General features: G+C 37.9%; 1 protein-coding gene across 5 annotated transcripts in view; it reads right to left on the minus strand.

Annotated features, from left to right (window-relative positions):
- Window positions 1-20,684, minus strand: part of LOC134798841 (tyrosine-protein kinase CSK) — a 48,049-nt gene that overhangs the window by 21,724 nt on the left and 5,641 nt on the right. For 3 of the 5 annotated variants that reach the window (XM_063771229.1, XM_063771228.1, XM_063771226.1), the window contains exon 2: window positions 439-524. In XM_063771229.1, the coding sequence (XP_063627299.1) occupies window positions 439-486 (48 nt within the window). In that variant the 5' untranslated portion in view covers window positions 487-524. Of the gene's footprint in view, window positions 1-438; window positions 525-10,947; window positions 11,228-20,684 lie in introns of those variants that run through there. The other 2 variants (XM_063771230.1, XM_063771227.1) reach the window with 1 other exon arrangement.

Consider the following 20,684-nt stretch of genomic DNA (forward strand, 5'->3'; position numbering starts at 1 on the left):
CATTAGATCCAATATAAAGTGTAGTCACAGAGCATATTTGCAGCGCCAGACGGCTAGTCTGTGACGATCAATATTGCCTAACTATTACAGCGCGAACCTATTTTTGCTACTCGGTTAATTTTAGTCGCCGGAGTAAATTCTACAATTATCCCTAATTTGTATTTTCAATTGTAATACAACCACCAGAATGTCATTAAATGTTAGAATGCCTTCCCAGTCCAGTACTTATTTACACTGGGAGAAACAAATATGTTTTGATCGCTTTCCGAACCCAATCAAATGCTCGAGCCGCCACAAAAGAAGAACAGATGGTATTAATCACATTCACCGTATGAAAGATTTTTTTTACTGTACAATAACTTAGATTTAAAAGAAAATTCGCCAAATGTTAGTTAGGAATAAAAGGAATCGATATACATAAGTCCTTATTTATGTTACCTGTGCAAGCGGTGGATGCGCCTGGTGGCGGTGGACGTCCGAGTTCATATCGGGTGCCTCTACCGCGAACTTTTATTCTTCATCATCTGTTAACAAACAAAAATAAACATTAAACCACAGCTATTTATTAGTATTTAATATGAACGCAGCCTGTGAGGAATGTTTACAGATTGCAAACATTCGAAAAGTCCGTGAACGATTTAAAAAAATCGTGTGCAAAAGTGTAACGGATATGAAAAAATATGTGATAGATGTCTCTATTTTGAAGTTCAGATATTTTTTTACATATTTAAGAATTCAATATAGGGATTGAACGTACAACAGTTTTCTGTATAAGTGGATATAAATTCGGTAGAAAAGTAAGACTGTTCTTAACGATTCCTTTATTAAGTACACCCGCAAATAGACGTTCCGCTTTCATTTTCAACAATAGAAATAATCGTCACGATCCAGATCACTTAGCCATTTAAAGTACACGTAGTGAAATAATTGGTTAATTTACAGACGGCGATTTGGCCTCTTTGTGGACTAAAACCGGATGGCTGGTGATAGTTAATTGAGTAGCTTCACGGTAGCCCTTTATGTGGGTCAACTAGGCGCCGGAACCTTACGCGGCGTCGCGAGACACGCATTTAACAAGAGCTCTCGTGGAAATGGCCAATCGGAATACTGTTAACGTCGTTTGCGGCTGCGTGTGTGACCATGGACATTCCGTAACAGTTTACTACGGTGAAAACGACCGTGCCTTGGTGCTAACATGCCAATAAATAGAACAGTTTCAACATGACATTATCATTAAGGCTATTACGGTTGTGGCAATGCAAGAGCATCACGCGTTGACTGAAGTGGGCGTGCAAGGAAAACAGTTAATCACTTCTATCAAAATAGATATTTAAAAACATACATCTGCAGTCAAATTTTATAATTATGTTAATACGGCAATAATGAGTCAGTGTAAAACAAGTAAAAATTAATATGCATATGCATGACGCACTGGATATGGAATTAATTACTAGAAGATTAAATGCGCGTAAACTTTACGAGAAAATTGCCGTTAAAAAAATTCCACCTATTCGTTACGGAGGATTACCTCAGAAGTGAACACAGCTGAAAAGATTGAGGTTTGGGGCTTCACTATCGTTCCTGATATGGACTAGCGAGCATCGCCGGAGCATGAACGGCTGTCGTGACACACTGCACACGTGTACTTATGTAACCGTGTACTAACAGGTGTAATATCGATACTAACATTAACGACACGAATACTTAAGTTTATCGTCAACTGAGGTTTTCATGTAATGTTCTTCATTTTCCTTTTAAATGAATATTGATATAAATTAGACGGATTCATCGGTATGTTTACTTTATACGTTGTAAAATTAGCCGAAGAAACCGCCGAAACCAGAAAACGGATCATGGAAAACACCACGAAAACACATAACCACATATGTAAGCGTAATTTATAATCTCAAAATGGAAGCCAGTCTTGGAGACCGGGTAACATAATTTAAAGCAAAGTTGAATATTCCTTTAGGGTGGGTGGGTTTAATAAAACTTTGGCTTTTCTCATACTGTTACTTCTTAATACGGCACTTTACCGCCTTAGCGCTCTTCAGCCGTTCATGCAGCGTACTATCGCATTAAACCAGGAGTTAAGGCACTCAGGCACACTAATTGAGTACAGAATTAGAAGCGAGGGGCGATCTAGTGCGACGGGGTGGGGCGGGCAGCGGCCTATAAATGTATGAGGACCGGCAGCTCAAACGAAGCGACACTGTCCAGGAAACTTAATGTATCTAGCTGGTACGCTGCATTCCTAACACAGCTTTTTGCTTTAATTAAAGCTTTTATGTCGCGATGCAATCTTCTAAATTAGAGTTTAGTTTATAACTTTATATATGTAAGCTCAGTTGTGAAAGTAGGTTCAGCGTCGCAATTGAGCGGATATGGTGATTTACCCGAGCCGGGCCTACAGTAGCATATTGCACAAGCGACGCAACTACTATTACTTGATTAGTTGCAGTTTTTGCGTCATGCGTGACTGCGCGCCTCTGCCGCCTGCGTTGCAATGTTTTCTACATAACCACACACATTAACATGTTTGTTTCACGCTATATTGTGAATACGCAACGTTAAACGCTCACGGTCAATTTTAACAATTTAACGTATACTTATTGAATTTTATTAACATTTACATTACATTGATTTATACTTTTACATGTCAATCTATAAGAATTAATATTATGATAGTCAAGTAACTATATAAATTGATAATATTTTGAAATACACAGTTTAGGTACAGTCGCAGCTGCGAAGAAAAGTGAAACCCCCCTCCCTGCATAGAAGTTTGTATGCGCTAAGCGAATAGTATTGCTGACTGTACATAGGTACTATTGTTTGTTTGTATATAAGAATGCATCTAGTATATTATCATGACATTATACCTACCTAAGTCATTATTATCAAACGCTCGCAACTCACCAAACTTTAAGCAGATCCGAAAGTAAGACAATTTAACATTAATGTGTGTCTGTACTTAGAATATTTTATATTACTCATGTATTCTAAAAACATTGCACTGAAGGTTAGGTCCAGCACTTTATATGGCGGATGAGGCAAGGAGACCAACAACTGGGTATGACACATCACACCACATTTTGCTACCATGCCTACCATACTATAAACGTTAGAATAAAATATATGTTAAGCTAACCCAGTTGAAATAATAACAGTGCGGACAAAACAGTCACAGTGGAATGCTTACGGCGAAAAAACTATTATTAGTGTTTCCTAATACTGCCTCCCACGACTTATAAGCCATATGTCTATAGGTTTGGTAGTTCGATTACGTCAAACCATAACACTGAACCGTATCAGACACAGCAGGGCGATTGGACAAGTGACATTTCGATATGGATCGCATAATCACATTTGGGATAACAAGGTCGATCTTTCAATGGAACCTCCTCTGTGCCAATGGCCGCATTATTTTGAAGGCCGGTTATGTTTGCTTCAGTCTTCCTACAGTTTTGAAGACTATAATTATGAGGCTATTCATCTAAATCCAAGGCAGCAGTGATGACAACCCTACGGTGCCTACTTAGGACTTGGGTTGGGATGTCAAAATTAGTTTACTCTAGATCGTTGTGCATCATATAGGTAAAGGCTTATTTACTCATCTCCTGACGACCTGCGAATCCACAAATGGTCTCACCGGAAGATCAGCGCTGACTTTTGGGTTAGCATTATGCTGAGGCGGAACCATTTCGTGGTAAACTATTTATTTATTTTATGTTTAACTTTTTTTGCTGTTCAGTACTTGTGTATGTTATAGTTTATCACGAATAAATGCGATGATTATGATTATGACGATCACTCTTAAAGTCCAGGTCCAGACGTCGGTAGTAGATTTCTGAATCCGCGTTTAGGCAAACACTGACCTGTCTGGTGATAAACACACCAACGTTAGAAGACTAAAGCCAACCTTAATCAGGCGTCGCAGTTATCTCGGCACGGCGCTGCGTCTGCGGCACCGTGGCCAACCACAAGGTTATTATTCTAATTGCATATACCAACCACAGGCCAACCATCACCAACGCCAGTGTATTTGCAACCTCGAAGTTCCTGACAACTGCATATCAGGATACCATTTTTATACTGGTTTGCTTGAGACCGGTGGGAATTCGGCGAGCACGGACGAGATTGCCGACAGTGTGGCGTAGAGGCGCGTGCCGAGTTGAACGACCAGCGTTTCACTTTCGACTGCACTACGATAAACAACCAGTAAGGGTGTCTTTACAAGGTTTACTGCAAAGCTACGTGTTTCCTGGTATCTCGGCAAAACAATAAATTTTGTATAGAGCACCGATAACAAAAAGTAAAGCGATAACTGCTTAAGTTATTGGTAATAATTATACGAAGGTCAACAAAATAAGGCATAGCCGTTTAAATTTACATATGACAGAAAGACAGACGGACACGGCGAAATTTTAAAGGCTTCGTCACACAGGCGCGTTTTCCAGGCGGGGCGTGAGCGTGGCGCGCCGCTTTTACATAAAAAATCGGGCAAGTGCGAGTCGGACTCGCGCACGAAGGGTTCCGTACCATATAAAAAAAAAAACAAAAAAAAAAAGCAAAAAAAAAACGGTCACCCATCCAAGTACTGACCACTCCCGACGTTGCTTAACTTTGGTCAAAAATCACGTTTGTTGTATGGGAGCCCCATTTAAATCTTTATTTTATTCTGTTTTTAGTATTTGTTGTTATAGCGGCAACAGAAATACATCATCTGTGAAAATTTCAACTGTCTAGCTATCACGGTTCGTGAGATACAGCCTGGTGACAGGCAGACGGACGGACGGACGGACGGACGGACGGACGGACGGACGGACGGACGGACGGACGGACGGACGGACAGCGAAGTCTTAGTAATAGGGTCCCGTTTTACCCTTTGGGTACGGAACCCTAAAAACGCTCACGATCCGCTTACGCCCCGCCCGGAAAACACGCCTGTGTGACGGAACCTTAAAAGAGTTCTATGCTGACTACGGAACCCTAAGAACAAAATAGCACATATAATATTTCTAAATATAATCAAAAACATTTTTTTTAAACAACTACCTTAACTTGCCAAACATGATTTGACAAGAATCAAGATTGAGAACAAATTTACATTGAAAAGGCCTTATCAGAATAAATCAATTAAAAATAAATGTGCAACGTATTAGAAAAAATATTGTACAGTCACCTGCAATAATATGTTACACAACGAAGGCCGCAAAAATATCTAACACGATCTTATTTGTAGAGCCATAAGAGAGTGACATATTTTTACGGCTTTCGAAGAGTAACATATTATTGCAGGTGCCTGTACCTATTCATATTAAACTCAAGCAATGTTTTCTTGAAGTCATTGTAATCGAACAAAAACACCCTTTGTAAATGGCATGCAAGAGTAAAAAATATGTTGGTTCCAGTTCTGTCCTAAGGCCCAGCCATACAAATGAAAAATGCAAAATTTGCAGTAGAAATTTGAACCTTTAGTGTAGGAAATAGAGTTGATTTTGCGTTGTTTAAAAACTGAACGAAGCAAAGCAAAAGCAACTCTGTTCCAATCAAATATGATTTAAATTTCATTGAACTGAATCAGTACTATAGTTAGGACCTTGGGCCTTAGAGGATAAGACAAAGATAGGGAAAATGGTCTTAGTAAGGTTTTCCTGTTAGATATACATATATAGGTAGATAGGTATTAGGCAAGGAAACCCCGGATACCGTCGCGTCATTCTTTGTGCAGTTAACGATGATAAGCGATTACATCATAGATTTAGATACTATCTCACAACACAATGAAGCAATGAATCATGAATTAAGATGTACAAGGAAGAATAAGTAGTAAAAAATACGAACACAGGCTTTTCCCGACTTCAACGGAATAAACATGTAGAATTAGAACCTATAGTTTTTGTTTACTTGCTTATGTATTCACTCTATTTAACATTATCTTGATACAGTTACCATCAATAGGAGCGGATAAAACAACGCGCCAAAAGTATACTTTTACAAACAGACATACATTTACAGTTCGAAATAATCAAATTCAAAAGTATTACCCGCACTCTTAATTGCTCTACACTTGTGAATGTAGATTAGATATATCGATTTTTGTAGAGCTATTGGAGAATGCTAGACCCTTTTGGCGCAGAGTCGCATCTGCTACTATTTATGCTAACTGTACGGCTTGAACATAAATAATAGTTATACCCATTAATATTAATAATCACAATGTTAATTAATAACTTCCGTATCGGCGTCGCGTCGCGCCACAGCGCCATGCAATCCACTCCAGCAGATAATGCAAATCAGTCCAAACACTTTCGCCAAGCCCCCATTGACTGTAGTATCGAATCATTCGGCTCTCACGTAACGTAACCCTCTCTACTCGTAATCTACTCGCAAACCGGTCTTGACTCTTGATGTAAACACTCGGGCTTGTGACAAGTTTAAATGCTGTTTGGCCAGAAATCTGCGAGCTTGTCGTAGCTGGGTACTTTTGCCAATAAGTACGTAAAGTTACTCAAACGTAAAGTGTTAATGTTTTTCACTTATTATCAGGATTGATGGAAGAAAGAATAAACCTATTACTACTATACATAAAAATAAAATAACCTTAGAAGATAAGGGTCAGAGACAAAGGGCAAAAATACAATCTGAACCACCTTTTGATTCAGATTTATAAGGAGTGACAGATTCTGGCCAGGGACATGGTTAAGTGGAGAGAAAGAGGGGACAGTTTGAAACAAGATGCATGCACTAATTGGATTAGTTAAAAGTGCTCCAATGGAGTCGCGCAATAAGAGAGAGCGATTTTCGTTAAACAAGCCTATGCAAAAGCGTGCAGGTTCTTAAATTTATATATGAAGCACTTCTGTCCTGAGCCCGAGGCCAATGAAAACCAACGATTCAGGAAATTTCACACAATTTTTTTTTATTGGTTTTCAGTTTCACTAGTTACAATTACAAGCATTACAACTATGTAGCTTTGGTAGTCGCTGCAGCAAAAAATAAATGTCATTCGCTATTAGTAATAGACTTTATTTTATATTATGCCAGTTGCCCACATAGCTTCAAGAGACTAGCTACTTGGTGTGAGTTTTAAATGGCAGGTACGTATTACGTAACCATATAAGGATTGAATCAAAACTCCGTGTACTTAATGAGATGTTCGCTGGACATTAGTAGACCAGACTCAAAGGTCGTTGACCCGCCTTTAAATAAAATGTAGGAAGTGATACCGTCGCCGGTCTATACATCCCAGACTGTTTACTTTATCCGTCTGTTTACAAATTATTTTATTTCTGTACCCTTGATTAACCGGAACTGACAAAAAAAAGAAAATATTTTACGTATGAGACATCAATATTATAATAGCTAAATACAAATAATAGAGCGGTGGTGGCCGAGTGGATATGACGTCCGACTTTCAATCCGGAGGTCGCGGGTTCAAATCCTGGCTCGTACCAATAAGTTTTTCGGAACTTATGTACGAAATATCATTTGATATTTACCACTAGCTTTTCGGTGAAGGAAAACATCGTGAGGAAACCTGCATACATCTGCGAAGGAATTCAAAGGTGTATGTGAAGTCCCCAATCCGCATTGGGCTAGCGTGGGGACTATAGCCCAAGCCCTCTCGCGCATGAGAGGAGGCCTGTGCCCAGCAGTGGGACGTATATAGGCTGAAATGATGATGACAAATAATAGACTTATTCCATTATACCAGTCACATAGTATTTATTGTATTTTACAATTGAAGTAGATTTCTGCCTTTTACCTGTTTGGTCAACCCTGGTCTAAATATTTTTAATACTTATTCTTTTTAAAGGACATCGAAGGAGTAATTCCTTCATTTTTTATTTAGTCATAAAACAAAGCTTTATAAGTTGTTACCCGACTGACGAAGAAGAGATGGATTTTTAAATCTACGATGCTGCGCGAATTTAGGGAATGCAATCTCGCACCAAGATTGGCGATTCGAGATCTCGCACGAAAAATTTGAATCGAGATAGGGTATTTCGAGATCTCGGCGGTCACACTTTCGAGATCGAGATTAATCTCGACGAGATCGAGATTTGGCAAAGTAATTAAAAATGTGTTATTATGAGCAAATATTTCTAAGAATTCCGTATATTACCACTTATTTAGAGTACGTCATGTTTTATTTTGAAGATAAAAACAACAAATCAATCAAAATTTAATAAGAAAAATACTTTTTGTAAAAATAAGAAAAAATATATACGTACTTAACTCTGATTTGCATCTAATTATGAATAAGTGGTAATAATTATTTTTAATTATACAAAAATGTAAGCAGAGTAACATGCTCAATTGATATTTTTGACAAGCACTCAGCAACTTACAAAAAAATGTAGGGTAAGTGAGCAAAAATCATAAATAATTGTGACTAGATACGATAAGTTCGTCCGATTTTTCCGCACAGAGCGCCGAACAGTGCTTTTATCGTCAGCTAAAGCCGGCCGCACACAATAGCACCGCCTGAACAACATGAATCTAAGGTCAAAAAGATTACTCAAAACAATGTAATTCACATGGATCAATCTTTCAATCTCGTTCGAGATCTCGAAAATATTAATCGAGATCTCGACCGAGATTGCTAAAATCGAGATTTCCTGTCAACGAGATTGAATCTCGAAAATTCGTGCGAGATCTCGCGAGATCTCGAAATTGCGAGATCGGGATTGCATTCCCTATGCGCGATATATGGGAGCGAAAATGCTGCCGCTTCCCTGATATGTAAGTTTGTTTTAACTTTAATTATTTTAATAACAAAACTTTTGTGTAATTCCCTTAATGAAATCTTAGAAACAAATAGAAAATGGTAATACGTATGGAAATGATTGGTTTAACGTGACAGCAAAGACGTTGGAACCCGAGATGATGATTTCGTGCACTTCAACATGCAAACGGTAAATCATGAAAACCACATGATTATTGCCGAACGTGCTCGTAAAGGAATGCACCGGTTAAACTGCTTGCTATGGTGCAGTTTGTATTTATTTAGATCATAAATATCTAAATAATGTACTTGTACTTGCGGTCGTACCGGAATTTCACTTGTTATGTTACCTTGCGTATGCTTTTGTGGTTTAAAAAATTACTAGCGACCCGGCCCGGCTTCCTCAAGAATCGCTCTATTCGCTCTATTGATAGGTCAAATCCGAATGAAAATACATTCAGTAGTTTTAGAGTTTATCGCGAACATACAAACAGACAGACGCGGCGGGGGACTTTGTTTTATAAGGTGTAGTGATGTCGTTTCGAGTTCCGAAGAGGTTTAGTTTAGACAAAGAAATGCAGGTATTCTGCACTCAAGATTATTCCAAAAGATAAGATACTTAAACGTAAAGAGAATCCAATAATTTAGTACAAGCAAGTATAAAGTGGCAAAATCTAGTAACAAGATTGTCGAAGCTTCTCCCCCTTTAAATTGGTTTCACCGCGAAACAACCACAGGGATAATACAATATGGCCTTAGCTAATAGAAATTACTTCCTTCCCCCAAGAAGGCCGATTCAAAGGAAAATAACAATTTTATAGATATCGCGCCACTTGAATAAACAAACAGGCATGGAGTTAAGTTCCACGCAATTATAACACAAATCGCGTTTTCTAAATTATAATCAATCGTTCTTGGAATATTCCGTTACATGAACACTCCCTCTAATGGTCAATCGGCAAGTGGCATTCAGGCAGTAATAAAACTTCCGAAATGGGGAGCGAATGGCGTTTTCATGGCGAAAGATCATTAATACAGTTTTGGCATGGCGATAAATCATAACGCCTGCAACCCCTCGCTTAAAATACCCGCAGACGGCAGGCTGGTGGCGACAAGCGACATGAACATGACCAATGATATTTATACGAGGTTTAAAATAACTTAAGAGCTAGGTCTAACCTGGAAGGAAATGTGCAGTGAGTCAGGAAAAAGCTATTAGTTTAATTGGTGTTTTTACCGTACCGATCATTTTCCTGTCGGAGCAAGGCTTTAAGTGTCATTGGTAGTTTAAGCTAGCCTTGGTTATCCAGTGTAAATTTTAAAACGATTTGACATACCTAAGTGAAGTGAGAATGTCAATACTTATTGGACAGGTAAATATGCTAACTTCATTTACTAACATTATGTAAAACTTATTTATAACACATGTTAAAACCAAGGTACTTGTTTTACATCCAACAATACTACTACTAAGCTACGTCGTCAATGGACTGCGAGGAGCACATATGGTGCTAGGTTGAATTTCTTTAAATGTAACATATTATGCAATATGGTCACCTTAACTACTTAAACATATTGAAATCAGGAAGCATATTTTAGAAGACGAGAGAAGAGAGAAGACTAGACCGTAAATTAACCCAACCCGAAAAAAAGAACATTCCAAGCACAGCATGATTATTGTTTGTATTGTAAGAATTGACACTTCAAAGCAATGCGAAGTTCAAGATCCGTTCAGTCGTATTCTCCAAGGTTACTTACGCCCACGACCTATGATTCCTCAAGTGTTGTCTAACTCGACAATTGTGAGAAAAACGTAACACAAAAGTTTAATCTTCGGGATTACTGTATGACACTGGCAGCTCATGAGATTAATTTCTAAATCCTCGAGCCTTAAGAAGATTGAAGCCGCGCAAAGAATGCTAGCCTGGTGGATTATTTCGGGACTGGTTTACGGAAGTTTATGTTGTATTATAAAAGTAACATTTTTCACCTACGAGTACTTAGGTTATGATCTAATTTACACAATCAATCAAAAATCGAGTAAATTTTTAACGTCTTAATGACTGTGGTTAAATTTAAAACCACTTCAGAGATTTGATTTTAACTGCATTTGAAATTTTGTGCAGACTTGGGTAAAACATTGCTGTGGTCGTTTGTGCAACAACATTCCTCAGTGTAATGGTCTCATTATAATTCCACCATGTTGTACATACCTCAAAATAAGCGTCAGACATCCATTAATGGTATATTATCACTGAATTTCAACTTATGTGTGTATGAAAGCACCTGTAATGAGAACGCTAAATTGTTTACACACTTGTCCGTATTCGTGAGTCACTGGCGATGTACTTTGTTTATTTATGGCGTGACGTTCGCGTCCGCGAGGCGATGACAACATTGGCGCGCAGCACGCGAGGCACCGAGGCTCATGCGGCGGCGGCGGCGTGCTGACAACGCGCCCGCCGATCGTAAACTGTCAGTGGGCGGGAGGTTGCGATCACGGACCGACGATTTTCCCTATTAGCAAAGACATTACAAACGATCGTCTACATCCATGTCGTTTGTCTCAACTGCGTAATCGAATCTTGAAGGTTGTGAAGTTCCACGTTGCATACTTAACGACTAATTTAATGTCGTTCCAATATGTCGTCTGTCACGTGTAACTCCTTTAATACCTACACGTTCGGAACAAATGCATACCTAATAATATAATGCATCAAGTCCGTAATCATAAGGAAACCTTGTTAAATTGTTAAAGTTGAGTTAAGTATAATCGTGTTTCACTGGAGGACTTACTTAATTTATTTACATAATAAATTGGGTATTACCTAAAGGTATGCATGAATAAAATTCTAAATCAAATTGCCAGATTACATGTTGAATAATATGTGCATTGTACAAGACAAAAAGATCTGATTATCTGCCAATGGCTGAAAGGATTTCCTTTAATCATAGCATTCATAGCAAATAAAAGAACACTAATTAAATCACACATACAAACTAAATCAAAATATATGTTCATCCGTTTCAGAGCCACTGACAGAATTGTTACAAATAGACTCGTAAACAAACAAATCGTCGGGTGACAAGCAAAAGTCACAAACAAATAAAGGGCCCTTGGTCTTCGTTAAGGATTAAAATGGACCGACGCAGAATATAATTATATTGCGTGGGCACCCTATGCGATGATACCCATTGAGTGTAGGATACACTAGACTTCACTGGAGCATCATTACCGGTTCACGCTTGCAGGATCAAATTGTAACATTCGAACACAAAGGTTGGTTCATTAGGTGTACATGTAGATATGGAAGTGAGACAGTTTCCTGGGTGTCGAGTTACCGCAAGCCGATCGGGCGAAGTGCGCAGGAAACACTGCAGAGTAAAGTGTGTAAATCGACACGAGTGCACGCCTGCACGCGCCACGTGCTTGCGATCAGGACTTGTAAGAGAAATCACTACTGTTGGAAAAGGAACAAAGGGGAATGTATGGACCAGGCAATTGACACTAAGATTTAAATATTTTTTCATCAACATTTTCTTGATTGCCTACTGCTTAACATATAGAGCTTCTACAAGTATGCTACCCATCGAGGCCCTGCGTTGCTCCAACATTGACGGGGTCAACTTTCTGGAGACCTGGTATTAAGGCATTGGCATCAGGACGTATGACTCTAGCTTCTAGCTACGCCTCTGGAGCATACTGAATTACATAAATAATATTAACAGCTTATATCTTACTTCTAAACTGTTGCAGAATTTCTGAACTTTCGCAGTCTGATTGCTTGTCGTATTATTCACAGTCATACATAGAAATAACAGCTAACAATGACTGTTGCGTGTAACGAAACAAACATGTAAAAATTGTCTGAAAATAGCGTTTTCCTCGTACTCAAGGCAATTTGAGGAAATATGGACCCTTTAATCACAACCTGAGTTGACAAAAATAATAATCGAATCTCACTAATTGAATTTATAACACAAATTTGAAGTTGCAGTGCCGTATGCGGGAAATATATGTCCCTCAGTTTTGGTATATAAAGGGTAATGCGCTGTGTAGCAAAACTTAAACATGTCGTGTGCGCACTGAACGTCAGTTTGCACACAATTACTATAATTAATGGTAGGTTAGGTACATTTGGCGATAACTGGAGCGTGAGAGGTACAGCAGCGCCGACGCAGGGCCCCGTGACGAATGCATTCTAAAAACACATATACGCACCACTTTCGACTTTGCCGAACTGATTGTTTCCGGATAATTGTCTTATTGACTTATTAATAACGTGTTAAAACTATTATATGCAAAATTAACGCTGTATTGCTTCATAACTTTTAAAAATCTAAAATGCCTTAGGTTTGTACAATATTTGTTCAATAAACTTTGGATTTGTTCAATACAGATTTTCTGAATGACATGGATTAATACGGAACAAGAAATTCAAGCTTTTTAACGGTTAACTCAATAGTGAACCGCTTACAGGATTTTGCCGAATAGTTATAGGAACGGAGTAAAAGTTAGTTCAAATAAAAACTTTGTATTTATCTATCTGTCATTTAAATTATGTATGTGTCTCCCATCGGTCTTTTTAGCCATCAAAAACGGGGTCTCTCTGTTACACCATACATCGTCTGCATATAGACGATAAGGCCAATGATGATGATTTGTAAGAAAGGGATAAAACAATTTAACTAAATCAGGCCCGTAAAGTTTTATAAATAAGGGGGTGTTGCCTTCTTGTCCTGTATTATATGACGTAATTGGTCGTGGACGCATATGGACGTAAAATTTGAGTCATCGAAAATAAGTCTGTGCTAAATTGCCAAATTGGACAGAATCAGTGTTCAGTGCCAGTCCGCTGACGAAGGTTCCACCCGTACCGAATACCTACGTATACTTGTATGACGATAACTTTTTGTCTTAGTATTTGGGGTGTATTCCCATTTGTCCCCGTCCCACGTTACTGCCGCCATACATGAGGCGGGAATGGATGAGAATGATTCATATGAATGCACCTATTCCCATCTGTGCCCGGCGGGGACAACTAGGAATACGCCGTATTTGAACACCGTTACGTGTGATCTTCGATTGCACACATAGTTCCAAAGATTTTCAAGGTCGAAAACTAGATTCTTCTCTCAGTTGACATATGTATAATGTTTAGACATAGAGATTTTTTCTAGCACGAACGATGCAATGCTAGTGACTTCCTTCCGATATTTAGTTTATTCTTGTTCATTTATCGCCTTTGTATATGAAACTTATAAGATAGGTATCAATCAAAATATCGGAAGGTAATCACTAGCGTTGCCTCGTTCGTGCTAGAAAAATCTCTATGTCAAATAATGTTTTGTTACAATTAGCACAGCGTGTCGTCAAGCTCACCATACTTGTTAACCTATCGAATGAGATGATGCCTTTACTGATACTGGTTAGCAATATGTAATCATACTACATACCTATATGAGGCCTGGACGTTAGTGAGATGACGATTCACTCATTGCTGGTGTCCTACTTTATTACCTGCATATAAAATAAGTTTCACCTGATTATCCACCTTGTTTCTTGAACCTCATAGTCGCCTCCAAACCTCCCCTTATAGCGACCCCATTCCTCACACTAAGTTTACCATAAGTTCATATTAGCCATCAACAATTCCCTCGGATCACTGTTCACTCTGAATACTGATATACGTTAGTCACAATTTACTTGAGGCACATCATTAATCTAATAACACGATAAGAAAGCCGTTGAATTGATCCCCAAAGCAAAATTCTCCCACCGTAGATCTGTTCGCACATAACCTCCCTTTCTTACTATCGTTCGGCGTCTACCCTCTTGTCTTTTCCTAAAAAATCACAATAACCTAGAAGCGGTTATTTAACTTAAACATGACTGCGAGCGCCATCTACTCCATGACGCTGGCAACTATTAGCCAGTTCGCATGTTCGCGACACTCCCGCCCCGCAGGAAAAAGCTACTCTTTTAATTGAAATTAGATGTCCATAGGCAAACATGTAAATAAATCAACAATTAGATGATAAGAACACTAATGTGAATAATAATGTATTTGAGCTGTTCATCCTCTGAATGCCTCTCTCGGCTTTTGCGCTGTGAATCGGCATGACCTGAGATTTCGTACCATTTCTGATGATGTTGTAGAAATGTGCTGAGGCACACCGTTTCTGAGACTGATCTGATTGTTCATCTGTATTTGTGCTGAGCTGATAAAGAACAGGATCCTGAGACTGGTCTGAGCATTCATCAATGTTTGTGCTGAGCTGATTAATAATTTGATCCTGAGATTGGTCTGAGCATTCATCAAGGTTTGTGCTGAGTTGATTAATAATATGATCTTGGGACTGATCTGAGCTTAACTAACTGATCTCTGATTTGAGAATGAAAGCAGTATCCTGAGATTGGTGTGAGCGACTGAGCGTTTATCGGTGTCTGAGCTGAGCTGAGTAGGATCACGGCTGCGATTTGTCATCTCTGGTCCGTTACTTATCTCTCTATCTAACCTATATCTATGTCCTATGTCTATGTGTATTTCCCACAATCTCGCGAGTTCGGTTCCAAATTGCTCCGAGCAGTCCTTAATTACAACGTGGCAACACCGATTTGATATCGAACATCGGTGTTGTTAGACAGTGAGAACTCAATTCTCGCTATATTTTATCTATGACTACCATCTGTGATGTTCTGATGTTTTATGCTGCTTTGCTCTTATGATATCGTTAATAACTTGTTTCACTACTTCAAGGGTCAGAACTTCTACTACAGCAGACGTATACATGATGACCAGCATAATTTGCGTAATTAAACAACTGTAACTTTATTAAACACCGCGGCGACCGCGCGATCGAACCATAGTTATTACACAGACAAAAGCGACCGTCTTATCCGAACGTGACGTGTATATGTAACCTAAGTTTCCACTTCTCTTCACTTATTACTACTGGCAGTAATCTACTATGTGAAGTATTTTAATATACTTGCTTATTCATTAAACCTACTGCTGACATATCCATCTCTTCGTGTATCTACTTCATGTCCGGCAGCCCCCCCCAGCCAAGGAAGAATTACGCTATTCTCATTTAATCACAAATCAACATGTAAAAGAAAGAACCTATCTACAACTCAAGAGAACCACATTCTTTTTTATATTTTCTTAAGCTAAGCTAAGGATATTTAACAGACTTGTCAAATCAGGCACTTATTTCGAGTCAAGTCACCTTTTCTTGTAGTTCATTCTGATTTATTATATATATTTGTGCCAAAAATTACTGCAGTTTTTATTTTTCTAATCATTTTACCCGTTTATTCTTTCAGAACAGAAATTACATGCATGCCAATTGAGTATGTTACTATTGTTAAATCTAGCGAGCCCCATTTTTGGCCGTTTGCTGGTACCATTGGAATGGCTGAGTGATTCTGATTGAGTTCCAATGATGTTCCTGGTCCTTTGAGTTTGAGTAGTATGTACCTACATTGTACATATGACGTCAAATTGTAATCTGATTTCAATTGCCTCCTGCATTTTCATTCAGGCACATTACAACTAAATTGTACCGACTTCCAAGAAACCAATCCGTTACAATTCCTTACGATTGTAACAACAAACAACGATGAGGCAAGAAATTCCATATTAACATCTCTTATGATATGAGTGGTTCTAGTCCTTCAAACGAGGTGAGTGTTAAATTCGAGTTTTTAATTAAACTGAATGGTTCTGATTAAAGCTCAGTGAAAATATGGATCCGCAAAACATACCATTATAATAGCCTGGTTTGTTTGTCTGGAAGATATCAATTTTTTAGCGATAAGACCGCCCGTTGTGCACCATAGTATAAGTGATATGTGTTAAGTTCCTTTACATATTGGTGAGCAATAAAGAATATTGTGTTGTTGTAAAAATATTGATCATATAAGTATAAGGCTAATACGTTAAACATGATACATTCGCTTCATGAAAAGATACGCAGTATAAATTGTTGTCATTTCACCACACTTGCGCTCACGACTAGTTTAATCATGGCTGAGCTAGTAATTTGTGATGAAGCGGGTATTCTGCAAGCAATGCATCTTCTAGAAAAGCATGCAATCCAGTAGGAATTAACTTGGCGTGGAACTTCATAATCACAAAATATTGTTTACCACCAATTTAACTAAATACCGATGTAATAGAATATATACAAAATCGGAGGTCAGACCTAAACTGGTTTGTAAGCAACAACAGTTGGTAAGCCATAAGTAATATCAACTACCCGCATTAAAAATAAACTTTCAATTTGGTACTAAAACTATTCGGCCACACAGAACAATGAATGTGAGATTATGATTCTTATTATTTTAATATTAAGATCTTAACTCATGCAACGTTACAAACAAAATTGCAAAGGCATGGATGCCAAAAATTCGCATATAATTATTTTAACAGATCTAATCATTTATGCGATTTCATTTATGTCTTACATTGAATTAAATTACGAAAAAGGTCATAATCGTCACTTAAGAACCCAATTTAAAAACAGATGTAATTAGTAATGTTAAATTGTTGATCAACTGCATAATTTGAATCTTCTAGCTCAGGTGATGAAGTCGCTGTTTGAAAGGATCCATTCTGGTTCACAAATCGACCAGCAAATTTTAATTCAAAATATATTTATATAGACCGTGATTACCTTTCCCTTAACCGTGAATCGTTCAAGACTGTTATTTTTCAAAATGTCGTAAATTTTTATTAGTGCATGATTTTATCAAAGATTGGTCAGGTAACTAAAACTAAACAAGTAAAGCAACTTGTCAACTACATCATCAAACATAATAAATATCAAAATGAAACCATGTTCTTGTGAACATAATCATAACATATACCCAAATATAGATTATATATAAACCTCCTGTTCAACTTAAACTTGTTAGGCATGAGCAGGTACGGTAACGGTACCAATCATATGATATTTAAGAGAACAATAAGATTATTCACACCTTTGAGAAAAAATCTAGTTACTTTTATCAAATATTGCCATTGGAGGGCTTCTTCACCTTTTCTTTGATACATGACATATATATATTTCAGTTCAGGATTATTGCTGATAAGTGTAAATTTCTACTGCTTAGGGCGTTAAAACTTGAGTTGAATGTCCGTTTCGTCACCCACGTTTTTAGACATGTTTAATGAAAAATGTACGTAATGATTGGTTTCAACGTAATCTGAGACTTAAGCAGTTCCATGGCTCTTGTTGAAGGTAGTCTTACCAAGTTAGTGTTTAAAAACTGATTATAAACACCTCTCTGATAGAATTTATAGTAAACATACCAATATTGTGCTATCTTTTCTGATGTGACAATCTTAGCCACTCTCTCATTCTTATAACATAGAAATGTTGGAATCCTGAGCGTTGCGAGGGTTTCAAGGCACGTGGGTTAAAAACAAACTTTGCTGCCCTGGTGACACAAACATTTTTATCACATCAACCAGTGACAAATACTGGCTGTAAGACGTTAAATATATAACATATGCTTTCAAATATTTTTATCATTCAAAACCATCACTTGAAATTCCATTCTACTGCTTAACATGAGGAATCAACTCCAAATTTGCACTCTATAGGACTGATTGATTAACACACTGCTTTCAAAGATTAAAGCGAGCTTTTTAGTATTTTGTATTCCAAGTAGAATTTTTTGAAACAATTTTGTATTTATATAATTTACCAAGGAAATTTTTGTATTTAAATAGGTACCTATTTTTTATAAACTATATATATATTTACTGACATTTGCAATCTCTTGTATATCAAAGAGCAAGAATGTTTAATAAAATGTAGGCACTTAATTGCATATGTGCTCCGGTGAACCAGTAAAATATTCGCCTGCTTAACGCCTTTTTGCAAGAATAGGATTACATAAATATGGGCTTCATTTCATGCCTGAAATAAAACATTAAATTGAACTGAACAAACCAAAAAATGTAACTCTTTAGTTGTACGTGCATATATAAATTGACTTTTCATATGTTACTTTTGATGATGATTACAGTGCATGTGCATAAAATCCCAGCATCTCCACCATGTCGTCAAGCTCACCATACTTGTTAACCTATCGAATGAGATGATGCCTTTACTGATACTGGTTAGCAATATGTAATCATACTACATACCTATATGAGGCCTGGACGTTAGTGAGATGACGATTCACTCATTGCTGGTGTCCTACTTTATTACCTGCATATAAAATAAGTTTCACCTGATTATCCACCTTGTTTCTTGAACCTCATAGTCGCCTCCAAACCTCCCCTTATAGCGACCCCATTCCTCACACTAAGTTTACCATAAGTTCATATTAGCCATCAACAATTCCCTCGGATCACTGTTCACTCTGAATACTGATATACGTTAGTCACAATTTACTTGGGACACATCATTAATCTAATAACACGATAAGAAAGCCGTTGAATTGATCCCCAAAGCAAAATTCTCCCACCGTAGATCTGTTCGCACATAACCTCCCTTTCTTACTATCGTTCGGCGTCTACCCTCTTGTCTTTTCCTAAAAAATCACAATAACCTAGAAGCGGTTATTTAACTTAAACATGACTGCGAGCGCCATCTACTCCATGACGCTGGCAACTATTAGCCAGTTCGCATGTTCGCGACACAGCGCTCCCAGTCAAGAATGGAAACTATTGCCGGGTATTGCTGCAATTCTTTCCAACGCGCGAAATGTTGCATAAATGTGGCAAATTATTCTGCCGCGATCATTTTATTTACCTCATCTATCTCAAGTTAGTTGATTGTGAAAGAGCCATAACGCCTTATACGGTTTTAGCGTTAACCTTCATAAGATTACGCGACTCATACGTTACTCTGATTTGCACAGTACCCCGATTTTGCTTAGGTTCCCCTCTGATAGCTGATAGCTCTACAAAGTTTAAGCCTCCGTTCATTTTAGACGTAAATAACTCCTTCGTAACCAAGACTTTTTTCTATCAGAAAGTGGTAATCACCCATGCATCGTTACATTTGTAGGTTTTTAGAGGTAGCCACATAAGGTACAACAATAGTTATGTGTTTTACAAGGGGGCAAAGTTGTTGTTTAACCGTTCGTGCTAATATTGATACCCGAGCAAGCGAAAGATTCCAAAATTGAGAGATAGATTCGAAAAATGGAATCTAGAGCGTTGCGAGGGTTTCAAAGCACGAGGGTTAAACAAAATTTGCCCCCGAGTGAAACACAAAATCATTTTTCACCACACCAACCCGAAGCAAATATTAAATGTAAAATATCAAACAAAATCAAACCAAATCAAATTCAAATGAATGTTATTAAATATTTATCATCCAAAATCATCATTTAAAAGTCAATTCTACCAGCAAACATAAGAAAACAACGAAAAATTTGCATTTGATTACTTCGCCTCACACATGTGAATTACTGATAACTTTGCTATCCGTTTTTGAAGTGCAAAGTAAGCCTTTCCGAGCTGGTGTGGTGAAAAAATAATTACTCTCTTTTTCTTCGCTTGAATCGAGCCCGATTTTGTTTACAAAAACATAATCTAATTAGATGCTCGCGATGACTAAATCGTTATATATTGAGCGTTAGTAAAAATGTCGACCAGTTGAAGCGAAGTGGCAGGCCGTGACCCGCTTCCCATCAAGTGAGTATGAGGGGCGATCCGAGGCATCACTCGCTTAGCGCGGGAAAGCGTTTAATAATCGTCGCACTTGGAAATGTTGCGTTGCGGTAAGCTTTAGTGGAAAAGCATCTAGTTCAAGTTAGTTTATAGGAAGTAGGCGTAGGGCAAAGCAGAACTGAATATTCTATATATCTGTTATATTACGTATAATGATGTCATTTATGGCGAATTTCATACATTATCTGCGTTAAAGCGCATTTCAAGGTAGGGACAGCTGAATACGCATTTTGTTTTGGTTAGTTTTAGCT

Source organism: Cydia splendana, chromosome 17 (assembly GCF_910591565.1).
Source record: "Cydia splendana chromosome 17, ilCydSple1.2, whole genome shotgun sequence".
Classification (NCBI taxonomy): domain Eukaryota; kingdom Metazoa; phylum Arthropoda; class Insecta; order Lepidoptera; family Tortricidae; genus Cydia; species Cydia splendana.